Below are 23,277 nucleotides of genomic sequence, written 5' to 3'. Positions count from 1 at the left end.
CGTTGCACTTTTCGTTTGTTGTTGTACGCGAGCTTTAGTACACGAACATCGGACGTCTTTGTGATTTCGTAAACATGTCAGTTTTTTTAATGCTTTCGAATATGCAATATACTGAAATTTTCATCTCAAGAAAGTCAAATTGAATCGGTTTCCTTTTTTTTAATAGGACTGACTCTTTTCAAGGTGGGCTGCCATATTTGAGATTATTTTAAAAATTAATAAATTATTGACAGTTTACGAGAAATCATGCACAAGGCTACTAGGTGTGACATCTTTGATATGTATGATTGATTGTTTTATGCATTATTACACGTATATTATGTCTTTTATATATTATACGTAGAAAAATTTGAGCGATGCGTTACAATCCATATGTTTTTGCTCTTGTTCTGGAAATCTATTAAAAAGATGGCCTTAGATAGACAGGAAAAGTAGGGCCAGAAATCTATTTCAGCGCTGGAAGGAGGGGAAGAGGTATTATATTTGGACGGGATGCCGTCGCCTTTTGGATGGATAGCTTATTCGCCAACCTCTGCGCTGAAGCACTAACTTGAGATTACGTCACGCAGGAGTTAATTAGGAGCTCTGTGAGCCACAACGTTTGGGCTGAATTAGACATGACTGCACATTTGGTTTCTTATTTTATCAAATTGAAGTTTGGTAAGTTGACCTTTGAACGCCTATGGAAACTTTCTAATGCAGAAATTAAAAATATATATTAAAATAAATGTTGTAGACAATTATGTTTTAATATAATTTAGCAGACCCTTCTCCATTCCGTACCTTGTTGCATATCCTCGACATCTTTTTCCTCACGCCTAACGCCCCATATTGCAGTGCCTTTTTTTTCAAGCCATCTTCCCTTGTTGCCTGGTTTTTTTCAACCTTGCAATCGACTCATTTACTTGATGCCTACCAATCTAGTTTTCAATGTCCTCGTTCCCATCGACCACTTCCTTCCTTCTCCCTTCGCCCTTTATTCCTCTCCTCTTAACAGCCATTTCTTACTAATTTTTTCTTTTCTTGTTCAACATTCTTTGGTGCTCTCTCTTTCTCTCGTTGAGTTATCTTTTTTCCATTTTCCATTTTCTTAATTTTCTTACTCTCGTACATTCCTACCTTTACTTTCCCTGCGCTCATTGTCCTACTAGCTTCTCCTACACCCCCCTCCCCTGTTCTTTTTCTCTTGTTCTTACCTCTTCCTTACGTTAACTTACCTTCCTCTTTCAAACCCCTATCTCCTCGTTTTCTATGTTCTCTCTCAATTTTCTTAACTTTTCCTACCCTCAAATACTCATTTGTAATTTCTGTCCTCTCTTTCCTTTTCTCTTCCGCCTACTGCGCTTTAGGCCACCATATCTATTTGTCGCGATTACCGGAAAGTGTTTTCTGAATCTATCACGTTGCCCAATTTCATCCTAACCAACAGCTTCCTTATTTTTTCTTCTGCCAGAATGTAATCAATTACTATGTCCCCTATAGCTACATATGTTTATTAATTTTTTACATTCCCCCTTGTATTTTCGTTACAAATAAACCATCTCATCTCCTTTAGCAAGTCCAGTGGTCTACTAACCTCCCGACCTATTTCCTCCTTTTTCGAGTCTCTTCCCGTATACTAGATACACAATAACGTTTCCTTTTTTTCTAACCATTGTTACGTCCTTTCCTTCTATATACTCCTCCTTCTTTTTCTCTACTACTAGTTCCTTTTTTACCCCTAACACCATACCATCCATTCCTTTCCCTTTTACGTGCTCTTTTCGTGCTGCTTGTATTTTCCACTCATTTACTTTCGTTAATATTCTTTTCATGCCATTCAGCTCCTGCTCTTTAATTCACGTCTCACTCATCATTATCACATTCCACTTCTGCAAATATACCTAACATTCTTTGCCTTTGTTTCTTAATCGTGGCACGTTTCAGAACGCTATTTTCACGTTGCTCTTTTTAAGCTTCTCTCCTTTTTTCCCTTCACTTAAGTCCTCTTGCCGCTTTAAAACCCCCCCTGACACTTTTATTCCCCTTTTTATGCTCTTTGTCCCCTTCATTCACTACCCGTTTCCTAGCCTTCCTCAGTTCTTCTACTTAATTGGCCCGAATCCATATTTCTCCGTTTACCTATATCTAATCTTTGTGCATCCTCACCATGTCCATGTCTTTCACTCGATTAGACACTATGTTCTTCTTTCCTGCCACGCCAGATCTTCTTCGAATCCTTCCATTTCTTTATTTCAATAACTTCTTTTTCTTCATAACTTTATAGTTATCCTATGCACTCTCCAAGATTACTAAAAACGTATTACTCATTAGCTTCCCAATTTCTTTCTCTGCCCTTTTACTGTCCGCTTTCAAAACCTTTACAGCTTTATAGCGTTGATGTTTTATTTTTCAACTTAAAACAGAAAGAAGAAAGCACTTTTCTGCTGTTCGTTAGCTCTATTGAATTGCAAAAAGAGCACCTTAAAAAAGATAACTATGTGTGAGAAAGCCCTAATAAAAGATTAACAAGCACGAAAAAGCTTTAATTTTGATACATAAAAAATTACGTAACTGTTTAAAGGTTTAACTTAGGAGAAAAAAAATATTTTACTTTTGAGCGATTGGTTAGCTCTATTATATCGCAAAAAGAGCGCATTGAAAAAGATCATTATGTGCAATAATGCGTTGTTTAAAGATCGGTGCACACCAGAAAGCTTCAATGTTCACACATAAAAAGTCACTTTTGCAGCAACTATTTCTTTCCAAGAATTCATCATTTTTTCAAACAAACTTTAAAAAATCAGAATCGATATGTAGTCTGAAAATCAATGATGCCGCGGTGATACCACATTGTTGCAGGAAGGCTCTTACGCCAAAAAGCATCGTGACTATAACGTCCACATGCAGTGTGGCCCTTCATTTCATTTTTCTCTTTGCCCCCTCTTACCCTTCCATTTTTCTTTCAACGTCACTTAGTCACAAGCACCACATTAAATTCTGCTCATGCTTAACCACCTCACACTCTCTCACTTCTTTCAAACATTCTTTCTCTCTTACCTTAGGCTCATTACTTATTTTCAGTTTGCTCACTCTCTCTTTTAGCATTTTTATTTCCCTTTTCCTAAACTCTTCATTCTCTTTCGCACAAATCACTATGCTTTCTAATTTTTCGCCATACCTTCTCTTTCTCTCCTTTCCATAATTGATCCAATTGTTCCCACTTTTGTCTCATTTTTCTTACCTCGCCCTTTACCTCGACCCATTCCCCCTTTAAATTATTGAGTCTTCCATAAGCCTCTTCCATTTTTCCATAGGTCTCCTCTTTAAATCCCTTTATAAGGGCTTCTAATTTAATAAATACATTCCCTTCATACCTATCTCTCTCCGGCGATCTTTTTTTGTTTTTCTTGACATTTTCACTATTATTGCGTCTCTCCGCATCTTCGCCTACCTGCTCTCTGTTCCTTTTCTTATCCTCCATTTACTAGCCTTCACTATTCACGCACTCGCTGTTAATCGAGCTTATCGACTTTTGCCACCTGTGTAACAAATCCCCCAACCCCAAGCACTTTTATATCGATCTAATGCTTTTTAACTTAGTGGGCCTCCCGCGCCTATATCCCTTTTCGCGTCTCGATTCAGCCGATTCTACCGTTGCTACGGAATGCAAAGGCGTAGCGAACGCCTCATCTGCACTTCAATTACTGCTTGCCTAATCTACGCTACTTTTTTCTCTCTCTTTGTTATCACTATTTCTATTTGCTTTACTCTTCTTCCTTAACTCGCTCTGCTTCTTTCGCAATCACGCTGTGAACACCGTAAAACCAACATGCTATTCTACCCTTTTAACTGGCCGTTAGCTTCAACTCCCTCTCCTCTTCTGCTTTCTATCCACCCCAACATTTTTCCAACTTTCTCCAAAACTCTCAGTCTTACACTGATTTCTTTTGATAATGTGTGCCTATTTTAATCATTCTTTCTTCACACCCTTTGAACTCCTACCTGACCTCAAAATCAACTATCGTCGATTTCTTTGATTTTTCGTTTAAATTCGCACTTTCTACTATTTCCATCATTCTAACTTGCACTTTTACCCCAGTCCCTAACTCACCACAACCTCGTCCTACTCACTCATCTTTTCACTTTTCCCCGGCCAACAAATATAACGAAAAACACCGTGTTTCTTTATTAAATGTTGTTTAAAAAATCATAAAATTGATGAACGAATTATGACTGTTGCTTAAATTGCCATTAAGTTCGGAACTGAAAGAACTGGCATTAAAAAATCGAGTTTTTTTGTCGACAAATGTCCGAATAATGCACTTCTTTAATCATTTGTTTTAAAAAATTCTGCATTGTGCTTATATTATCATAAATTTTTTATTCTATAATAGTGGTACATCTTTAGCCCATATTAATCAATGAAACTTGGACATTTTCAACAATTTTACTGTCATTAAGGAGCACCAGGAACTTCAAATAGAAAAAAGGTAATTTCTTTCATCATATTCAATTACTTTTAAAAAAATTTTAATTTAACAAAATAAAATAAAAATTATCTAAAAATAAGGCTCGACAATTTTCTTAGGAATTTTCTTAACTTTTTTTCCCCCAAATCAGTCAATATGTGTAGGCTGTACGATATTTTAAGTCAACAAAGACATTTTTGATTCCTCCTATCCATCTCAATCTTACTGCTGCGTATATGGTATAGGTTCACGTAACGAAAATATGGTCACATTATATTAAGAATGGATTTTTATTGTAAAAATTTTCTCATTTTCATAATTTAAAGTAGAAGCAAAAGTAGAAAAGATGCCTTGATTTAACATGAATCGATTGACCTTAAATATTTAATAAACTAGCATAATATTTTGCAAAATGTATCACATTTTTTTGGAGAAAAGATTCAATCTTAAGATTCGTCTTAAAGATTTCTTTTCATAAACTTTCACTGTTAAGATCAGAATGCAATAAATTATTAGCACGGTAAGTGTTTACAAGATGAGTCGACGCGAAGCTAAGTATATTGAACTGCCTCAGAGACTAACGTGATCTACAAGGCGGTTTCTCTAGGGTGAGGTTCTTCAATTGAAATGGTCGGGCTGTGGCCCTCGCTTTCTTTATTATTATTCCACAAATTTTTGGTAATTTTATGTTATTACATACTATCATGCCGCCTTAGGAAAAATTCCTTGAATTTTAAATAAAATTCTACAAAATTTAGTAAATGTTCCCTGCTACGCCTCAGGGAGAATTCCCTAAACTTTCAATGAGATTTCACAGAATAATAGAGAATGTTCCCAAATTTGGTGGTGGGGGGCTATATTCCAAAATTTCTTTCGCAATATTTCACAAATCATTTAAGGGAATTTTCCCCAAGACGGAGTAAGAAAAATTCCCTCGGAAATTGTGTATTAGTACATTTTATTAAAATTATTTCTTTAAAAAAGGTCCTACTCCTCCTTCACTCCATTGGGAAGCGAACCACAAAACTTCTGATTTCCAGTCAGGAGCGTTTGCAATCAGGCTATTAGATGGATCAGAATAAGAACTCTTAATTCAAGAAAATAACGCTAATTTTTAGTTAGGTGTTAATGTTACATGTAATAATTTTAAATCAATCTGTTGTATCATCAGCGAATGTTACTTACTGACAGTAGACAGCCTTATAAACCATGAAGGCAGAAAACCCACAATATCAATTAGGTTAAAAATCTTCAATAAAAGAAGATGCTTAACGTTTTAATCAGAACAGATGGAAAATAATTATTTCAAATTAAAATTAAAATTATTTCTTGAAAAAAGATCCAACTCCTTCTTTATCCATTAAGAAGTTTTGTGGTTCGTTTTCCAATGGAGGAGTCAAGAAGGAGTAGGATATTTTTTTCTAGAAATAATTTTAATTTTAATTTTAAAAAATTATTTTTTATCTAGTCTGATTAAGGCGCTAAGCATTTTCTGTTATTGAGGATTCTTAACTTGATCGATATTTTATATTGTCTTCCTTCATGGTTCAGCGGGTTGTCTACTGTCGTTAAGGTAACATTCGCTGATGATATAACAGATTCATTCAAGAGGAGCGACCCATGAAACGGCTTCAAAAAATCGTTTTTTTTTTATATGGTTAAATGGAACCTTGTCATCCCAAAAACATGCCCGGAAGATAACTCAAAAGGTATTTGATATATTTATGCATATTTCAAACAATTCTTTAAAACATAAAAATTTTTCCATGGACATGATTCAAAGTCGATGTATGAACAGAAGAAACTTTTGATCTTAGATTTTTAAATAAAATAATTCTGACAATTTTTCTAAAAAAATCATAAATTTTGTAAAGGATAGGATTCGAAAGAACTTTTTACTTCCCTCTTTAGGCGGCAAAAATTATCATTTCAATTACCAAATCTGATGTTTCTGATTTGCCATTGCGTTCTAAATAATGTTTTGTATTAATTTGTAATTTGTATCTTGTGTACATTTCTATTTTTACATTTATCAAAATAAAAACTTTAGTTTGTTCATTATTTAAGAAATCACTAATACTAGCTCAATGAAGAAGCAAAAATACATTTGCTAATGGGAAGCAAAGTCCTCATGAAATGAGGACTGTGCGACGGCGCGGCATAAGACCCCGTGAACATGATACAGCGTTCAAGAATTTTGAAGGCACTCATATTTATTTATGTTGTGGGAACTCAGACCTACATTTACGGAAATTCATATCCGTTATGACCCAAGTTCAATGAAGAAACTAAACCCCTTTGCTCCCGGCCAACTGGGGTTCAGCAACGATTAAGGGCATCGCTTATATATTTCTAATCAATACTGGATTCCACTAATAACGTGATTTAATTCTTGTTAATTCCGTGATCATGCCTATTTTGAGGTGGTGTGTAATTTCAGGAAACTTCTTAAAAATCCTATAAGATCCTATATCAAATCTCTTGAAAATGATCAAAATCATTTAAAATCATTGAATCCTTTGGAAATCTTATGAAGTTCGTGAAAACATTTAAAATACATTGCAATGTCCCTATTTTTCTTCAAATAACTTGACGTCATACGAAATCTGTCAAAATTCTTCTAAATTATTTGCAATCTTCAAATATTTTGAAATTAATAATAGATAATTTCCACATTGTTAAATTCACCCCCAGACAAGCTTCAAAGTTGAAGACCTTGATGGACATAAAAAGGTTTTCTAACTCAAACCGTCAGTAGTTGTGTTGAAGCCCAGGCTTATAAAATTCTTACTTTTGGCACGAGGACTCCAGCTTCTCCTTGTATAGGTTCCATCATAAATGCACAAATATTGGGGTTGCTATTAAATTTGCGTTCTAAAGCATTTAAATCATCGAAAGGTACTTTATCAAACAGCGGCATAAGTGGCCCGAAATCTTCATAAAAAGCTGCATTTGTAGAAGCTGATATAGCTGCTAATGAACGTCCCCAGTAATTATTATTAGGAAAAATAACTGTTGCCTTATTTTCTGGAATCTTTTTTATTCTATATCCCCATCTTCGAGCCATTTTTAAAGCTGTGTCTCCAGCTTCTACTCCTAAAATTAGAAAAATAACAAACATCATATTCAGTCACAATAAATAAAATTATGTAGGACAGCATGGCATGATTTTTATATCAAGAGTGTTCAAATCTAATTCAAATTAAAACACACCTTTTGGTCAATTAAATTTTGGACATAAAAACCTTAAATACGTGTCAGTATTTTAGAACTATAAAATATTTAAAAAAGTAAAAGTATATAAAGTAAATTTGTATAGCATAACTGCGTGAGTTATCCAAGCATGCTATAAAGCATATTGTACCTTACGCATACCCTTTTTTGCGATAAATGTTTGCACTAGCAAGTTCTGGAGGCCCTGCTGGAAGCACATGTATAGAGTCTCCATCCATTTGAATCATTTTCTATATTCAAAATTGAAACGGAAAGAAAAGATGGATCCATATTTATCCCGTGTCTATATCTTCGAACCTTTTCTATCTTTCTTTTAATCTACAATCACCTCTATTCTTTTGAATCTCAGTCTCCCTATCCATGCCTATGTGCCCCTTATCCACGTATATTTGTATTTTCGGCTCCCGACCCCTATTGTAGTGTTTCTATCCAAATGAATCTTTCACTTATCTACGGCTTTCTTTTTCTATCCGTTAGGCAATTAAAAATCTAGTATATCTTTTTCAATTCGTATCTTCTTATATAATTAAATCCTTTTCTATCATCTCTCAAATCTAAAATAGCCCTATCTTCTCGAATACCAGTCTTTCTATCTAAGTGTATCCACAGCTTATTCAACTCTATCCTTTGAGAGGCGCGTGTTACTTGATGTACATCCCTGACTTCGTACCAGCAGGTTCCCGGTAGATAGCTGACTGTAAAAATCAGAAACAAGTTAAATTGTCTGCACCGTTTGTAACTGGAGAGTCGGTAGACGCCTTTGCAGCGTGAGACTACATTTTTAATACAACATTTTTTGATAGATTCAAAGGGATGGAAATTAAAACGATATATGATTGGTAGTGAATAGTCCGGGATAGATAAACATTGGCTTTTGTGAATAACATAGATAGAAAAAGGTTGGCCAATGTGACCACAGGGGAAAGAATCAGTGATAAAGAAAGACAGCCTGTTTTGAACACCAAGGATAAAGGCGGGGATAGAAAAAGACAGAAAGTTGTGACTGCAAGTGATAGTCAGGGATACAAAGAGATAGGTCTTAGCAGAGATAACTGATAAGGCGTGGTAAGAAAAAGACAGCATTCGTGGGATGCAAAGTGTGTATTGGAGAAGGATTTAATATCTATCTTTTTCTTTTCATATGTTTCTTCTTTTTAAAATGTTTTTCTTGCAACAGGGACTAATTCTGCGGAAAGACTACTTTTCATCCTTTGCGTTATTATTCCGTATCTTTCAAAATTTTTATTTTAATTCGAATTATAAAAAAAAGCAGCAAACTTTTTCCTTACATTATAAACATGGAGGGAAAATACCAATATTGATGTGCAACAAAGAAGAACAGGTACTCAGTCAAACTTTATTTTTCGACATGTAAAATTATTCCACATATTTTCAAATCACTCTGCACGGTTTTTAGGAAAAAAAATTTACTCCATTATAATTTTAAAATAATTTGAATTCGAGATCTTTATGAAGTTATGTACAAAGCAAATGCAAAGTAAGTGACTTTTAAAAATTTAAGGTCAACATTATTGCACCAAAACGCACTCAATTGTCATTTCATTACTTTCGAAGTTTTCATTGTAATCAATAGATCTGAACTTTTTTCAAATTATTGATAAAGAAAAATATTATGTTCGCACAATTAAAGCTTGAATTAAAAAAATTGTTTCTCAATTAATATTAAAAAATATGACTGATTTTCTTATATGAATTTGGCCTCACTATATATGAATTACAGGGTCACAAAATTTTGATTTGTTAAGGCTCATCCAATTATTTTGTATTATTGGTTCAAAGAAAGATTTTTTAATTTCTTCATTTTCAATGCTTTCCATTGTAAGTTACATCATTTTCATTTTTTTTATAATAATGGAATTTTAAAGGTTTATATAAAAAATGACTTTTCTCCTTAGAGATTTTTGTCCCATAATTTTTGTTAGAAGGAAAAATGAAGAACCGAAAAATGTAAACATCTAAAATTAATAAGTTTTTGAAATATAAAGCGTCTCAACTTGGTTAAATATTTGCTGACATCTTTTAAAACTTTATTTACACACTCAGTATAGTTTTTTGATAGTGAAAGAAGAAGAAAAAGTTTAAAAATATACTATTGTTTGCTAATATTCAATTTGAAAATTACAGCGAGCCAGCAATGACGTTTTTATGGTTTCTCCGTCCAAAATTATCAAGGGACTTCAGTTTAAAGCCGCTGGTCTAGCGCAGCGTTTCCCAGGCTTTTTCGCGCTTTCTTGAGGGACGGCACTGTCGCCAGAATCAATTTGTTTACAATACTATACCCCGAAGAGAGACTGCATGTATGTCGTTTAAGTGCAGTTTCTTACTTGGCGCGATCTCTTTATTCCTACAGAATAAGAGCCGTTCGAGAAAAATAAAAATTTGGTTAAATATTAATAAATTAAACTTTAATAGGCTGCGTTGGATTTGCTATAACATGAAAGGAACTTAAAAAAAGATAGAAAATCGGATCATAACTCCAAGAGTTTTCGCACTTTTGCTACGCTGAGAGATCCTATTGTTATATTAGGGATCGTCCATATATTACGTAAGACATTTTTCTTTTGTTTATATCGCTGTGTCCTTTTCAACTTGATAAAAATATTATTTTCGTCTTTATTCAAACAACAGAAAAACGTCTTACGTAATATATGGACAATCCCTTAACAACATATATAAGTGTTTGTTTTATCAGAGCAGATATTAAACGTTTTACAAGAACTTTTTAAAATTAATTTTTAAAAATGATATCATGAAACTCACTCAGATAATTAGAATTTGATTAAAGCATGTCTTCATCATTTTAGTTATTGTGTAACGAGATGTTAACACACATACGTCACCAACGCATACGTCAAGAGGGCTCCCGTCGCCGAGCCTAGTAAGCCTCTATCCCCGCCTCTAGCGACCCGACAATCATCACCGAGACCAACCCATTTAGGTGACTGCTCAACACCCTTGCTTTCTTGCAGAAGGGAATTTACAATCGACAGGAGCATCTGTGATTGTCAGCTCCAAAAGCCGCATAAATCTCAGACAACAGACCCACCTGTGGTTGCCATTTTGCTCATTACTTTGATAAGTGGCATTACCGATTTAACCGACGTTATGGAGTTTACGGATGCGTATACGATTTCTGTAACGAACAGGCGCACTTGTGGTTACAAAAATCAAAGAAATAAATGTTAACTGAAACGAGCACTTGTAGTTGTCGTTTATTACTATTTCGGACTTTACCGACTTTTATAAAAATACTGTGGCATAAAATCATACCCAAGAGGAGCACCTGTGGATGCGATTTTAGTCTATATAAACGCTAACCTATCGCCGCACCTATGGTTACCGTTTATCATACACTTACCGACACGTTACCGATGCAACAATCTCTCCACACTATACCGTCCCTTACCTTAACCACTCTTTCCGAAATTACCGTACTTACAGTCGAAGTGGTGGTTTAGTGCATGGATATTTGTAAAACCGATTGTTGTCGATTTCCATCTTCGCGATTTACAACATTCTCTTTTTATTTATATTTTCAGAAACTAATGTAACGTGTAAGGGAACTCGATTATTTTCGCCTCCGTTCAGTATTCATTCTCGATTTCGTAAGACCGAAAACAATTCAAATTAAGTATAACTAGAATCACACTCGTCACATAAACAACGAAGATGTAACCGCGCTACACACGAAAACTACACTCAGCCCTACCATACAATTTTCGCACATAAAAACGCACACACACGTTCACACAACGGTCACACAAAGCACTAGGACTTAACTCTAGGTTTGTACCTTAGCCTCGCTAGACTGAAGCGTCCGCTGAGACAATTTGTAGGGAGAAGTAAAAACGGATCGTATAATGAATGTCTTACCCGACCTTCCTATTGTTAGACTATTAAAGCCGGTTGAGAAAAAAAAGAAATTATTGAAGTATTAAGGAATGCAATTTGAATAGGCTGTATTAGAGAATTAAATTCATTATATAATGACGAAACGATTAAAAAAAAAACATATATCAAAAGCTGCTATTACTTTGTTCTTTAGTGAAAGGCAAAAGCAAATGCAAGGGAATCAAAAATATGCGCCGTACTCATAAACGATGTAATCGAAATGTTTTCACAACCAAAAATAACTTTTTTTTCTGTTATCGAATTCTAAGACAAAAATGCCGAAAAAAGATGTTGCGTTAAATATTGGAAGTTGTTGAATTGGAAAAGTATGGAGTTGCAAACTGTTCTGTTTTCAAGATTTACAATATTTCAACTCAAGATTATTTCCAGTTATAAAATAAAAAAAGTCCGAAATAGAACTACAAAAGACAAATTTTCCGCGACAAAAAATAAATTCCAAAATAAATTCTCACTAAGTAATATTATTTTTTTATCCTCTGAAATCGAATGGTTATACTCATTGGGTCTTTTTAATTTTTTCAAAAATCTACCTGAAATCTTGATGAAATAATGAAGTATGTGAAATCTTTTCGAAATATTTGAAATCTATAAAATCTTTTAAAAATCATTGAAATCCTTGTCAAATTTTTCTGCTATCTTTGAAAATCTCTGTGAAATATCTAAAACATTTTAAAAGTATTTGGCAATATTTGTGAAATTATTGAAGTAATTAAAGTCTCATTTAAATCTTTTAAATCTACTCGAAATATTGGCGAAATATAATTAATCTTTATAAAATCGTTGAAATCTTTAGGCAATCATTGCAATTTTTGTAAAACAATTGAAATTTTTGTGAAATCCTTTAAGTCTACCTGAAACCTTTGCGAAATATTTGTTGAAATTTCAGAAATATCAAAGAAATCCTTAAAATCGCTGTGCACACTTAAATACAAGAAATTCATATTTTAATTAAAAATATTAATTTGTTTTTTAATTATAAATGAAGCTAGTTTAGTTTTATAATATTTGAAAATCTTCGGGAAATATTTGAAATATTTTAAAAATTTTTAGTATTTGTAAGGAAGAACCTTACTTTATCGAGTTCTTCTCTACTATTTATTAGGCAATGTACAATAATGAAGTTTTGGGGCCAGACATATTCTTCATCAGATTATATTAGTTCATTTCGCGACATTACCCAAGATAATCTGATGAGGGAACAGGTCTGATTCCGAAACTTCATTATTGTACATTGTTGAATAAATAGACAAGAAGACGTCGATGAGATAAGGTCCTTTCGTACAATTACTAAAGATTGTTCAAATATTTTAAATATTTCCTGAAGATTTTCAAAAATTACAGAAAGCGTTCGCGAAGATTTCAAATATTTCCACATAATTTCACAAAGATTCCATATATTTTGCTTAGGTTTTAGATTGATTTGTAAGAGTATTTCATGTCATCTTCGATACGTCAAATATTTTAATTGATAAAACAAATTTATTTGCTTATATTTGTAAAATTAGCTAATTACTTACTGTCACAAATGGTAGCCAACGGGATAAGTAAGTGATGCTTGGCGCCAGGCACCTGTGGAGAAGCCACTGAAGGATCAAATTAAAGGTCTAATCAAACACGATATATTACCGTTTCCGTTTTTCACAGATACCGTGCAGGAAGACATCAAAGAGCCACCTGTCGTCCAGACTATTGAACCTCCTAGTACTCGAGTATTAAACCCATAGAGTCAGTAAATTGAGTAATAGCACGTTGTTTTAAAAATAAGAGCTTGTTAGCAAGTGAAGTTAACAATCTGTAGGATGATCCGTACCGGTCTTGTAATTGTGAAGAAAACTTTTTGGAAGTTGCTTGGTGTAACGAGTTGATAGAGCGAAGTTGGTATGGTTAATTTTAGAGTAAGAATCCCTTCGAATTGTCAAAATAGAGTGAGGAACATCGTCTTCCAAATGATTAATATAAATCCTAACACAAGTTAAGAGAATTGCCCAAAAATTATAGCTAAAAAAAGAGTTCCCAGACAGGTAATACGGGAAGTCAATTTCACCGGATACCTGCAATCCAATCTCGAACAAAACTCCAATCTGGAATGTTTAACGGCCTAATTAAAATTAATAATAAGAAAGAATATTATTAATCGTACTGTCCCGCTTTTATGTATGATGCTTAATTTGTATTATTAACCGCAAAAGATAAACTTAAGACTACGGCAAAAACGAATTTTAAATTACATCCAACATGACCAACGAGAATCAAAATAGATATTTTCCCGTAGCTGGTCAATAATGACTTCCGCTAATACATTGAGTAAAGGACTGTCTGGTTCCGAATCACGAGTCGCATCTGACTTTGTCTGATTTGAGCCGTTACGAATTTAGGCTCAACACCCATAGGATACTTATGGCTGATCTCCCCTTTGCTATCCCCGGTGACACGTATAGCAACTCGTGAATTTTACTGCTGGTTTGTCACATATAAAACAACAAACGTGGTTCTTAAACGCACAACTGTTGTCGCTAGGCCAGGCAGCGCGACCCTTTTCCCCAAAGCCACTCCGTTACCACTGTAGTAGTGAATTTCCCAGGGGGAAGAGTTGAATCATCCAGACGAGTAACTCCCCTTCCCTTTCGCAAAATCCAAGGAGAGCCGGGTCTATGGGTAGAAAAGACTGATTCCCAGGTCGTCGCAACCAGCTACCACGTACAATGCCTTCTAGCGAAAGGGGCTCTATATCGAAGTTAGCGAGTAAATCGGACGGACAAAACCATTCCCCCTTTTAATACCACTTAGGATAGTCGTTTTGCATGGATGAGTGTAGCCGGCCAGCCTCAAGGAGCTCCCCGTCATACAATTACCACTTGTCATAGTGGATTTATTCCTTAGTTAATCAAGTCACCCAAGTACGGAGGGAGGCTGTTTGGATCTTTCTCGCATTCTACTGCTCCTCCTAACGCCCCCTTCTTCATCTTCGCTGCTCTCACATTCGGAATCATTCTGGTTGATTTTAAGTCTTGCGCAACGAACGATTCTCGATCTTGTCCAGAGGTAGGAACTACGGGTCACATAAGTCCTTTTAGGAGGCCTACATTTTCTGCTTGGGCCCGTCCCTGAACTTGCTTGCTTGAGAGTAGGGCACAGGCGTTCTCCTCGACTCCGGAGGCCTCTGCCGTTATCAGTGCCCGAATCTTCCAAAGCTAAGTGCTTCCCAGGTCAACCACGAGAGGTGGCACATCCTCGCGGCCTTCTCCGTCTTTCGGGAAGACCGGGTTTTCCTGAGCAGGAGTCTTTTCCTTGAAGAAAGGATTCAGGACAGATTAAAACTCGAGGTGGCGAGGCTCTATGCTTCTGGTTTCCGTGCACTCTAGGATCTTCGGTTTGGTCCTCGAATTTTGATGAGATGCTCTTCCTACCCTTTTCCTCAGGACATCTACCGACGTTTCCCTGAACTTCGGGATACTCTTCTTCATTCTTACTGGAAGAAGAAAGGAGATTGTTAATCGCGGATTTATCGACAGACCAATAGTGTTATAAATCTTTCACATGAATCTTCTCTTTATTTCCAGACATTCCCCTTATTACATACACAATCGAAGAAGAAACTTCTATAATCTCAAACAGACCCTACACTTCGGAGCTAATTGCTTCGTAATGAAATATGGCGCGGAAGATATCACATGAGTCCTACGACAAACATTGTCCCCCACCTGATAAGTGATGTTTCGTTTTCTACGAGTATGATACTTCGCCTGACGGCCTGACGCAACATCTATGTGATGGGCAACTAAATCTTGCAATGGAGGTAGTCTTCTAGTTCTATCTTTAAACTCCCCTGCCTCAAATGGTACAATTATCGGATAAGCCTGCATGATTCGCTTGTCTTAAAGGTACATACACTATCCATTTTGTAAACATATCTTGGAATATCAGTAAGTAGCGATAATGGACATGACTAGGTGGAAATGGACCCATTATATCTACTGCTACGGCCATCCACGGATGCTCTGTGACTCGTTCAGACGATGACAGTACAGACGCTCATACTTTACCTTTCAGTCTGAGAAATTCGTCAGCATTTCTTGGACCTTCTTGAGCCGCCAGAGGTACCAAGAATCATCAGTATCAGGAACAGCATAAACTGCTTCGACAGAATTTTGGAAATATGACTGACTGACCATGTACCGGAAGTACCTTACCTCCTCGAAACTAAACTCGCTCTTTTCTCTATTTCTTGTAAGCCCAGAACCGAGTTTCACGACCAGGACCTTCTCCAACCAGATCATGTGTTCCTCGAAAGTTTCGGTAACTATGATAATATCTTCGAGGTGAACAAATACATGAGGTTCAAATACAGGCGTTCGACAAACCGAAATGCATTCGGGTGTATTGATAGAAACCCTTTCCCGGAACAGGGAAAGCGGCACAGTCCTTACTTTCAGGAGACAACGAAATTTCATGAAAAGCCTGATTGAGATCAACCTTCGACATATATTCGACATATATCGCTCATATTTCTCATCGGATAAGCGTCCTGTTTCGCAACCACGTTCACCATTCTAAAATCAATACATAATCTGAACTCATCATCAGATTTTCTAGTAAACGCAACAGGGTTGCACCACACACTATCTGAGGGTTGAATTTAATCTTTCCTTGCTAATTTTTCAGCAGAATTTCTGAGTGCTTCTAACACTTTAGGAGAGTATCTCCAATAATTCTCTTTAATTGGAAGATGAATTTGCACTTCTACCACATAAAAAGTTAAATGAGTAGCTGGTAATTTATCTGGCATATGCGAAATCTTCTAACCTAGGAGTTTTTCTAAAACCCCCAACTGACCAGGTAATAATTTCCTGAGGCAGATCTTCGGACTTCGACACAACTTCGGACTTCCGGCCCTCTCAATCCAAACTAACGTTATTTACTTCGAACGAATTCCAGAAACCGCCTTCGATTTTCCGAATTCTCTTCTTATGCTTGACTTCCAAGTCAAAATTCTGTGCACTGACATAGCTGCAGTTCCTAACACTTCCTCAGATGTTCCATTTGGATAGACAACACCTCAGGCCAATTCTTTTGGAAATCTATCAATCACCGAACTAAAATATCCTATCGCTCACCTACCCACATAATTGCAGCACGAGCCAGACTAAAAACACCTATAACCTATGATCTTTTTATAAAGACTTCAACCAGTAACCGTCTATCACCGAATTAAGTGCAAATCTGCTCACGAAACCTATTATTAATACAACAAAACGCAGGGATCCTTTCGAGTAAGGAGGGTTTTTCGATCCGTCCATTGTCCATTGTCCATCGTCCATTGACTATACCGCCGGTATAGTCGCGGAAATCTGCTTTCCCAGCAGAGTATTTCCGGGCACAACACTTTCTAAAGTATGTGAAAATAGGAAGGGGGGTGGAAAATTTTAGTAAAAGTTCAGAGGGTACCCCAAAGGCATTCCTCCAAACTGCGGTTCTCAATCTGAGTGGTTCTCAAAAACGGCCTTAGTCTGTCAAGTAATCTATACTTGGAATAAAACTTAAACTATTCATTGTTTCTAACGATTCTTCTCTGTCTATTCCTTATCTGGCAAAATTAAATATTATAAATATAAACATTAAACATCCTTCAATGACTAACAGCCCACCGCACTGACCCTCAGTGCTTATAGACGATTCCTTTACTTGTCTGAAACCAAAAGTTCCCATAGTGGTCTTCAGTGATACCATAGGTGACCCAATGGATGCAGCAGAGAGACAACGAAGTCAGCACATGCGGTAGTAAATACATTTTATGTTTAATTTTGGATCTGAATAATGAGCAATTTATTCATCAATGAAATACGCAGTCGGTGGCAAAAACAAAAATTCCTGTTTTTCTTGTAAATGACCAAAGGCTTGTATATAAGTCTGACAAGTTTCACGTCACAGGATCACACCAAATTGTAGTTACATTAATGGATCAAGTGCCCTTTATGACTAGTAGAGTGGATGAGAAGAAAAATGAAAATTCAGGGTGAAATGAAATTGCAAATGAGATTAAAATAATAATGAAAATGATAATTGAAAATGAGATGATCATGAAGTTGATAATGAACTGTAAGAGCAATAATCATCTGAAACCAGCAATGGTATCCCTAGAGACACACCTGAGCGAGAGTGACTCAAGACAAATGATGATTCCAGAGACTCTTCTAAAGAATTAAAAAAAATTTAGTAGCTTCTTTCCAGACCTGCTAACTAAACCCCTAATTTTCATTAGAAGGCAATGATGAATGTTTATGGAATTGAATTTTTAGCCATGAATGAGCGTGACTGATCTGATGGATTATAATTTGCTTAATAGTAATTATCAATAAGAAATATCAATGGTGTGATGTTTCCGATTGATAATATCCCTACTTCGTAATGAGGATTTAAGTCACTCGACTCCCTCACCATCATGTAGGGCGATACCCATGGACGTGGACCACGTGCTTTATGTTATAATGTAGTTAGCAGTATGTGACCATGAGTTTATTGGTATGTTTGATGAATCTCGTACCATCGTCGGCTTCAAAGATCACATTATTATTTTGCGTAGAGCCCACTATGGTGTTAGTTCCAACAGCCCGTTTATCGAATTTATCTTTACGAACATCTTTGAAAATAATTACTTTATCGCCAATAGCGGCATTCAGAGACCGTGCCTCTTTATCGTATCGTAATTTTGAGCATTCTTTAGCCTGTATCATAATTTTAGCGGCGATCTTTTGAATCTCATTTAGCCGAATGTTTGGACCCCGATGATAACAATCATATATCTCTCATTTCTCCGGAGATGCAAATGAACTGGTAATCCGTGCTACTCGTCGATGCACTAATTCAAATGGTGTAAAGTTGGTGAATTCGTAAACGGATGTATTGTATGTGAACATCGAGAATGACAATAAGAGATCCCAATCATCAAAGCCCTCTGCATAGTGTTTTATGTAGTCGTAGAGTACAATCTGACTACGCTTAAGTGCGCCGTTGGTCTGGTGCCGATATCCGGAAGTGGTTAGTTGCTTAACCCCGAATATTTCTTCCAGTTTTTGCATAAGTTTGCTTATAAAGCTCTCTCCTTGATCCGTGATCATACAACGGAGATCCCCATACGGGCCGAATAGATGCTATACGACGGTAGAGATATTGTTATAGTTTTCATATTTGGTAAGGGCACTGCAATGCATAATTTTGAAAAGTTATCCTATATGGTAAGTATGTACAGTTTCTAATACATTCATGAAATTCGTTTTTTAAATCTGGTCAAACGTATCTTTGACGTATCCGTCAGTATGTTTTTGTTAAACCTTTATGTCCCCCAAGTATACTATCGTGATTTTCTGATATAATTTCAAGACGACTCTCCACTAGAGAAACCTCTACTTTTACAATTCGATACGTTCCGCACTGATCACGTTCTATTGTTTTCTTAAGATTTAATAATCGTCGTTTGACTTCCTTCCAATCAATATCAGAAAAGTGGTTACATCAATTAACTATGAAATACAGATTAGATTTCCCTGAAGGAGTAACTAAAATTTGGCATAATGATCGCCACGATAAGTTATTGATTCGGCCCATTCGTAAAGGATCTAGAGGACTGTGGTTTTTTATTTATTTCCTTCTGTTTGATTATCATTTTCTAATATTTGATTCACTTCTTCTTCTAAAACAAGAGAGACGGAATGTAAATACGGCATCTCTACATCAATTGGTGATCGAGCTAATACTGTTTCTTCATTTTTTTCATTCTCGCTTGAAACAGATAAGGGTACATAAGACACTTGCATCACCTGAAGGGGATTTTAATTCGTTTTTAAACCATTTTCTCCCTCGGCTGCCAAGGTAGCCTTTTGACTTCTATCTGACACTGAGGTTCACTGTGCGGTAGGTGTAAATGCTCTTGGTGTTTGAAATAAGGATTATCTCGAGGGTTGTTGACAGAGTATTAGTGAATGTCCAACCTCTAGTTTTCCCTTAAAACGTACAGTATTCTGCCGCCGCAAGAATCCACGTTCCTTAGATAGAGTAGGAGATTCTAGTCTTCATCTTTGTCTGAAACCGCAGTAATATTTAATTGAACGGGTTCATATAGACTTGACTGATCTAAACCTTCATTATCCCAAAAATACGATTGGTGTTCTGTCAGAGCTTTGTCAAACTCAACTACAGATTTTTGGATTGCTTCTTTCATGTTGTGTACATTTGTCCTCTCCTCTGAGGAGATGGAAACGGTCGGCTCGAGGTCTTCTGCGTCATGACTGTCACTATCCTCACTACTGGTAAAGTTTGGACTGACATCCACTACTGTCTTCTGAACAAGCCGAAGTAGTTGATTTACCTTTAATAATTTTATCTCTTGCGTCCCATGGGCGGCCTTTTATCCATTGGTTTCCCAAGTAGGTATTGATTTAGTACAACTGTCAATGAGGAACTTGGAATCTGTGAATATTGATAATTTACTTACTGCCTTTTCAGCAGCTTTCTTGGCTGCAGCTGTTGCATCTTGTAATTCCGCAAATATATAGGTTTGCTGGCCTATTGCAGGTTTCGAACCATAGATTCGGTAGATAATATGGTGAGCTTTTCACTGCAGTTTCCCTTGAAGGGATTACAAGAATGGACTTCAGACCAGGAAGCACGATATAGTCTTTTCTATGGACAGGTGCACTAGAATAATCGCTATCTTCAGGTGAATTCTGGGTAATCTCTCCCCCCCCCCAGGCCTTTTGCGACCTGAGTCTCGGATTTTTCTTACGAGACCAGTCAAATGTTTAAAGACTTAGGGTCAGTTTTTCTTCCTGAAAGTTCATCTTTGGCTTTGCGCAAAGTGGATCTTGTTCCTTCTAGTCCTTGAATAACTTAATTATTCACTCCTAACTCCATTTTTTTCGACACGTTACGTCCCAAACCACCCTTATCACACCGTTATCGGCCGAATCTTCGGCGTGACGCCACAACGAGCACGTGTAAGAAAAAGCGGACGAAGCAGGGAAACATTTTCACATTGTTCCCTTTTTATTCCCGAGCTCATTTCTTTTCCGGTCCAGAAGGCGACGAAGAATGCTAAAGAGACTTGCCTATGATCATCCTCATCGGCATATTGATATTGGTTTTTGCGACTTGGAAAATTGATTTCTGCTGAATAATGTGGGAACGAAGGGAATGTGTGAGGTGATCCAAAATTTGTCAATGTGGACAAAGCGTTGACTAATCAATATTTTAGGAAACGTGCACTTCAAGGCATTCTGAGGTTAAATGTTTAATTTAATTATATAAATTAATATTCCCGCAGTCGACAACAATCGACAATTCTATTTCTTTTCCGATTTTGAAATTTGAAAAAATATCTATCGGAATTTGTTAATTAATAATTTTGACTAAAGACTTTTCGTATATGCCTATAATGTCGATTGATATCTAGTCAATGCGGGACCCAGTACTATGACTATCCTTGTTTCGTTTTTTCGTTCTCTCGATCTCCCGACTTCTCGCTCGCTGAGAGAAAGTCGTGATACCTATTGTCGCATGTATAATTTTTTTCTTCGATAATTTTGTAACCCATGCAAATTCCTTAAATTTCCGAATATATTCCATCTTAAATTTTTTTAATTTCTATAAAATACGAAAATAGAGTAAAACAAGACAGCATAACTTCAAACATTACATAAATATGGTAAAACTCGTCAAATCGTCCATTAACTAGTGAGAAACACAGATAAGAGTTTCAAAAGTTCCAATCAGAAATAAAACACAAGTTTTTCGAAGAATTATTACAATTTTAATAAATTTATAAAGAACCCCGCACTAAATGTATGGGAAGATGGCTTTCGGTGGATTTAGCTGAAACTTTGTAATTTTTAAGGTTATAAGTGCTGGATGAAATTTCCGTAAAAAAATATTTAAAAAATGGACAGTTTTAGCGCTATGCGGCGCTAAGCCATGAAGATCAGTGAATAACACGAATTACAACAGATTTTGTTACAAAAGCGATGTGAACATAGAAATCACGGTTCAGATCGTGGTCTGTCATATTTTCGCCTAAACGGTTGACTTATATAGCGCGCTTCTCAAAGCGATCAAACGCTGAGCGCCCAAGATTTTAAATTGACTAATTATTCACTTCTTTAAAGGCAGAAATGGTACCCAAAGTAACATTAGTAACTAGTGTGCACATACCGATAAGAACATTCTACCCTTCGCAAGAGGGTTGAACGCTAAGTGCCCATGACCAGCGAATAGAACCAATCCTAGTAGCTTTAGCGACACAAGCGAAGTATGTGTACGAAACACGCATCAAGAAGTGGTCAGAAGATTTGAACTTGACTAAGAAATCACTTTTTTTAAGGCCTTTTACAAAAGAAATGACAGACAAACATACCGTCGTCGATAGAAATAATGAGTGAAGGCTGCATGATGAATGACTGCCACTTTTTAAAGAAAAAAGCGAACGACTTCAGAATGAGCGACGAACTGAAAGTAGGCCTAATGACTTACAAAAAGTTGAAACCTCGGCTAGTAATTTTATTGGTAAGCTTAGGAAAAAAAAATTCCTATCTGTTCCCTTCTGTATTAATTGTTTGGTATTTCTTATTCCCTTTTTGTGGTTAGTTTCTTGTGTTTATTTGTTTTATTTTGTTGTTTCTGAATTTTTCTTTTGTTTTATTAATACATTCCTCTGCCTTTCAAGACCATAAGAGCTTGTTTCTCTTATGGATTAAAAAATGGCATTCAGAGTTCGAGTTAATTGCTATTTATGCGATAGTGTCTATCAACCAGGACAAATGGCTCGAATTGATGGAAATAATAATCCTGATAGGCAAAAAATTACAATTTTTAGACGCCTTCAGCTTCGAAGACCACCACTTGAAGTCGCCGATGAGAGTAGGTTATGATTCAATTGCAATCAATCGATTCGCAATGAGATAGAGGAGCTCCAACGTGACCCAGGCTATTTAAGACTGAATGTTTTTACACAAACAGACAGGCAAAAGTGCATGTTCTGTAAAGCTGATGTTAATATCACAAGGCTTTCAATTGAATGTGGAGTTAACGTTTTTATTGGCATGGACATTTTCATTCCAGAAGAATCAAGAGCATGTTTAAATCATTTGGATGAACATGGTTTCATCTTAGGCCCCTTGCTTTCTGGACTACAAGCGATTAATAGACCGTATAGGATTCCGGGACAAAAGTTACTTCTGTTTTTGCAGCAACTTCGTAACGAAGCAAATATTCATACGGCCGCGGCGTTTAATAATGAGGATAGTTTCACTGATGAAGAGTTTGAAGCTATTGCTCCTGTAACAAAGGAATAATTTAGAGAATTGTATGCATTTTGTGATCCTATTCCGCAGTTACGTGGACATGGTGCCAGATACGTAAGGAAAAAAAATCTGCTGACTTTCCTTTGCAAAATGCGTCAAGGTCTTTCTGATGAATTTCTGAAAGTGATTTTTCATTATTCGAGCCGGCAAGCATGGTAACATTAGATTTAATGCGATAAGCAGAGAGGAATTTATTGAAAGACACGTGACATCATTCGCCTATGAACTTTATAATCCACAACCAGAATTTCCCAGAGCTATTGCTATCATCGATGGAACTTATGCTTACATGCAGAAGAGCAGTAACTTTC

At 36.1% G+C, this 23,277-nt stretch overlaps 1 protein-coding gene across 2 annotated transcripts in view; it reads right to left on the bottom strand.

Moving 5' to 3' along the window:
- The window catches only part of LOC117172068 (ornithine aminotransferase, mitochondrial-like), a 195,072-nt gene that overhangs the window by 79,727 nt on the left and 92,068 nt on the right, over positions 1–23,277 (bottom strand). For both annotated transcript variants that reach the window (XM_033359817.1, XM_033359816.1), the window contains exon 2: positions 7,243–7,547. In XM_033359817.1, coding sequence (XP_033215708.1) covers positions 7,243–7,547 — 305 coding nt within the window. The remainder of the gene's footprint in view (positions 1–7,242; positions 7,548–23,277) is intronic.

The sequence above is a fragment of the Belonocnema kinseyi genome, chromosome 4 (assembly GCF_010883055.1).
Source record: "Belonocnema kinseyi isolate 2016_QV_RU_SX_M_011 chromosome 4, B_treatae_v1, whole genome shotgun sequence".
Lineage (NCBI taxonomy): Eukaryota > Metazoa > Arthropoda > Insecta > Hymenoptera > Cynipidae > Belonocnema > Belonocnema kinseyi.
This window is presented reverse-complemented; position numbering and strand designations above follow the sequence as displayed.